The sequence below is a fragment of the Prionailurus viverrinus genome, chromosome X, assembly GCF_022837055.1.
Source record: "Prionailurus viverrinus isolate Anna chromosome X, UM_Priviv_1.0, whole genome shotgun sequence".
In the NCBI taxonomy this organism is placed as follows: Eukaryota; Metazoa; Chordata; class Mammalia; order Carnivora; family Felidae; genus Prionailurus; species Prionailurus viverrinus.
The window spans coordinates 19,970,351-19,974,988 of record NC_062579.1 but is presented as its reverse complement, the minus strand read 5'-3'; the positions used below and the strand labels follow the sequence as shown (position 1 = coordinate 19,974,988).

The following is a 4,638-nucleotide window of genomic DNA, read 5'->3' as shown; positions in this document are numbered from 1 at the left end:
GGTAAGTGAATGACAGATACATAGGCCAAGCCTTATGGAGAAGACGCACCTACAGATCTCTGATTATTGTTAATAGGGTACACTTCACTTGGCTCCCGCTTCTGTTCTGGGGTCGGGGGTCGGGGGTGGGGCGGGAGCCTCAACACGGATGTCAGGTGTTGAACTGGTCAGGACATAAGCGATTAACTTTCTTTTGTCTCAAGTCCTAAATCCCTGCACACCTGATAAGTGAAAATGTTTCTGAGGGATGAAAGCTTTTATGCTAGAACAGTGCTTTGCTCTAATCACTAAGCCTCTACATAGTATTGGGGGCAACTGCCTCGACACGTACAGAACGTTCCTTTGGGGTAGAATCCTGGGAGAATCGTAAGAATACTGTCATAATCGAGGCTTTCCTAGACGATCGTGAGCAGACTCACGATTTAAACCCACATTAAGAAGAAATATGCGAGAACAAAACGGAGAAAGGCGAACATAAGATGAAAGCGAGAAGAGGCAGGACTCCGAAAACTACAGACCTCCGTAACTGCCAGCTTCGCGACCGCTATTTCTCCGCCATCTTCTACTGTGATTTTCCTAACCGGCCACCTCGGCTACCGTCGTCGCTGCTCCAACGACGGCAATAGCCGTTGATTCCGGGCAGGCGCGAGCCAGCCACCTCACACGCGGACGCCACCGCTGCCGAGAAGATGGCAGAAAGCGCCATGGCGGACAAGTGTCGCGTGAAACTCTACTCCCTGAACCGAGATCAACAATGGGATGACCTAGGCACCGGGCACATCTCTTCGGCTTACGTGGAGCACCTCCAGAGCGTGTGTCTGCTAGTTCAGTCAGATTCCAGTGAGGCGCTAATCCTGGAGTCGAAGATCAATTCAAATACGCCGTACCAGAGGCAACAGGAAACGCTGATTGTTTGGTCAGAAGCGGAGGGCCACGGTATGGCTTTAAGTTTCCAGGATGCCGAAGGTTGTCAGCAGATCTGGGAAGACATTTGCCGAGTTCAAGGTAAAGATCCATCTGTCACTATCACACAAGACCTCTTAGATGAATCAGATCAGTTTGATGACATACTGGAAACTGCTGATGTGTTTGACTTGCCTAGCTGTGAACTCGGTAAACTTGAAGATATTGATGACTTTGTTTCCTCGATTCTCACTTTACCTTTACCTACCTATAAGGAAAGACTGGCTCTGATCTTAGAAAATGGGAACTATATTAAAAATTTGCTGCAGCTGTTCCACACTTGTGAAGACCAAGGGGACACTGAAGGTTTACACCATTTGTATGAAATTATTAAAGGCATCTTATTCCTTAACAAGACATCTCTGTTTGAGATCATGTTTTCTGATGAGTGTATCATGGATGTGGTGGGATGCCTCGAATATGACCCTGCAATGGCTCAGCCGAAAAGGCATAGGGAATTCTTGACTCAACATGCGAAGTTCAAGGAAGTTGTACCAATAACGGACTGTGAACTTACGCAAAAGATACATCAGACCTATAGGGTACAGTACATTCACGACATCCTTATGCCGATACCATCCATGTTTGAAGAGAATTTTCTTTCCACTCTTACAACTTTTATTTTCCTCAACAAGGTCGAGATAGTCCGCATGCTGCACAAAGATGACAACTTTTTGTCTGAAGTTTTTGTGCAGCTAAGGAACGAGACTATAGATGATGATAAACAGCGCGAGTTGCTATTTTTCTTCAAGGAATTCTGTAAATTTTCGCAGACATTACAGCCTCCGGACAACGATGCCCTCTTCAAAACATTGACGCATTTGGGAATTCTTCCTGTTCTGAAAACCGTGATGAGCAGGAAGGATATGCAGATACGATCAGCTGCTACCGATATACTTACTTATCTAGTGGAGTGTAATCCATCCATGATCCGAGAATTTATAATGGAAGAAGCCCAGCAGAGTGTAGATGGTAACCTTTTCATTAACTTAATAAGTGAGCAAATGATCTGTGACACTGATCCTGAGCTGGGAGGTGCTATTCATTTAATGGAACTTCTTCGTGCTCTAATCCATCCTGAAAATATGCTGTCAACACCTAGTAAATGCGAAAGAAGTGAGTTTCTATATTTCTTCTACAAGCATTGTATACAGAACTTCATAGCACCACTTTTTGCCATCACTTCAGAAAATATATGTGAAGGGGATAATGTTGTTGGAGCTGACAAAAACAGCCCCAATAATTATCAAACAGCAGGGCTGCTTTCTTTAATTTTGGAGCTGCTCACATTTTGTGTGCAACATCACACATATTACATAAAAAACTATATTTTGAGCAATGACTTGCTGAGAAGAGTCTTGATCTTGATGAGTTCAAAGCACACTTTCCTGACTCTGTCTGCTCTTCGCTTTATGAGAGGGATGATTGGCCTTAAAGATGAACTTTATAATTATTACATCATCAAGGGAAATCTTTTTGAGCCAGTTGTAAATGCTTTTCTGAAAAACGGGACTCGGTACAATATGTTGAATTCAGCTGTTATTGAGCTGTTTGAATATATAAGAGTGGAAAATATCAAATCTCTTGTTATACATATAGTTGAGAAGTTTTATAAAACACTTGAATCGATTGAATATGTTCAGACATTCAAAGGATTGAAGATCAGATATGACGAAGAAAAAGATCAACAAAATCAAATTCGGAAGAATTTACATTCTATACTGTATAGTCAAATACTCTGCAGAGGAATCAGAGTCTTGGAGAAGAAGGAAAAAATGTGTATTAAAGAAGATTCAAAGGAAGAAGAAGCAGTTATGCCACCATTGGAAGATGATTTTCCAGATCCTTATGATAAGTTTATGGAGACTAAAAACCCAGAAGAAAATGAAGACAAGGTAGATCTTCCTAAAAGAACATCTTCTGGGAGCTACAAAATCAGTTCATCCCCTTCTGCTGGTGGTGCTAATGAAACGAGTAGCCAGAGCAGTAGCAGCACGGTTGGCTTAAAGAATGATCCAGATGATGAAGAAAAAGATGAAGGAGATGAAACATCGCCCAAGAAGAAACCACATCTTAGCTCGTAAAACCTGTAACATTACTAAACTCTACTTTACTAAAATTACTAAATTCTACTTTACTAAGTTCTACGTTACTAAAATTTTATGAACATCAATTAGTGAAAAATCTGAATCCAAAAGCTTTCTCATTTGAAGTTAATAAATACACAGTAAGAAGGAAAGATGCTCAGTGTTATCATCTAGGAGGTTTTAGTTCTGTGAAAACCAAACTTCACAGAATTAAATAATAATAATAATAATAATAATAATAATAATAATAATAATAATAAACTAACCAGAATCTGAATGATAACTTCTTTGCAAGAAAAATCTTGGTTTGGTGGGGGGAGGAAATAGGTTGATGATATAATATTAATGCAATTTTTTTCCAGGGGTATGTTTTTAAAGCAACTATTAACACTGCATTTGCAAAGCTTCTAACGTGACTTGTTCAATGGTTCTGGTTTTCTTTGCCTCAGTAGCCGTTTTTGAAGTGAAAACTTAGGTTTTATGGAAAACAAAGACAACTGTAATAAAAAAAATTAAGCTATTCACATTTCTGCAAAGATTTAACACAAAATCAGCCTCTGGGTAATTGGAGGGAAGTAACTTGCAGTGTGTAGTTTTCATGAATAAAGAAGAAAGCTGGATTCAAAATCTGCAGTTGTTAATTTAACTTTTTTTTTTTTGGAGGGAAGTAACTTGCAGTGTGTGTTTTTCATGAATAAAAAAGAAAGCTGGATTCAAAATCTGCAGTTGTTAATTTAACTTTTTTTTTTGGAGGGAAGTAATTTGCAGTGTGTGTTTTTCATGAATAAAAAAGAAAGCTGGATTCAAAATCTGCAGTTGTTAATTTAACTTTTTTTTTTTTGGAGGGAAGTAACTTGCAGTGTGTGTTTTTCATGAATAAAAAAGAAAGCTGGATTCAAAATCGGCAGTTGTTAATTTAACTTTTTTTTTGGAGGGAAGTAACTTGCAGTGTGTGTTTTTCATGAATAAAAAAGAAAGCTGGATTCAAAATCTGCAGTTGTTAATTTAACTTCTTTTTTTTTTGGAGGGAAGTAACTTGCAGTGTGTATTTTTCATGAATAAAAAAGAAAGCTGGATTCAAAATCTGCAGTTGCTAATTTAAGTTTTGTTCGTTTGTTTAGATAAGTGAGGCCAAAAATCAATCCAGTAGTATTCTAGAATGGTATTCTCTGTTACCTTGGTAGCTTGTCGAACAGAATGCTTTCAATTGCCAGATGGTGAAAGGTACTTTTGAAGGTATTTCCTGACGTATTAATAAAGTTGCATCAGTCTTCAGAGCAAGTTAAGTTTTAAAGTATAATTTGCAAAGGCTAACGTACAAAAAAGAGGTCTGCCTCTTGGTGGACCAAGAATTTGTAAAAAGTGGTAGCAAAGAGTTCAGAGGATTTATTTTCAGAGGACTAAGTTAACTGGGTCCATTTTTCCTGGAATGGCTTGAAGTGAAATAGTTTCTCCTGTTTTAAAGATTTTAGAGTTAATTTCAGATTGGGTCACTGAACCAGGTGGACTGTCTGTGTAGATGTGATGTATAGTTTTCCATAAGACATTTTTTTATTTTATATTCAAAATACCACCGTAGTTGTTTTGC

General features: G+C 38.6%; 1 protein-coding gene across 1 annotated transcript; it reads left to right on the top strand.

Moving 5' to 3' along the window:
- The first annotated feature begins 686 nt into the window (after positions 1-686).
- Positions 687-3,212, top strand: LOC125157406 (serine/threonine-protein phosphatase 4 regulatory subunit 3B-like). The gene has a single exon (XM_047844091.1). It carries the CDS (start codon positions 690-692, stop codon positions 3,045-3,047), a length of 2,358 nt encoding a protein of 785 aa, XP_047700047.1. The 5' UTR covers positions 687-689; the 3' UTR covers positions 3,048-3,212.
- Positions 3,213-4,638: the final 1,426 nt, after the last annotated feature.

Excerpts from the sequence above, each read along its gene's own strand:
- LOC125157406 (XM_047844091.1), top strand. The coding sequence starts at position 690 with ATGGCAGAAAGCGCCATGGCGGACAAGTGTCGCGTGAAACTCTACTCC.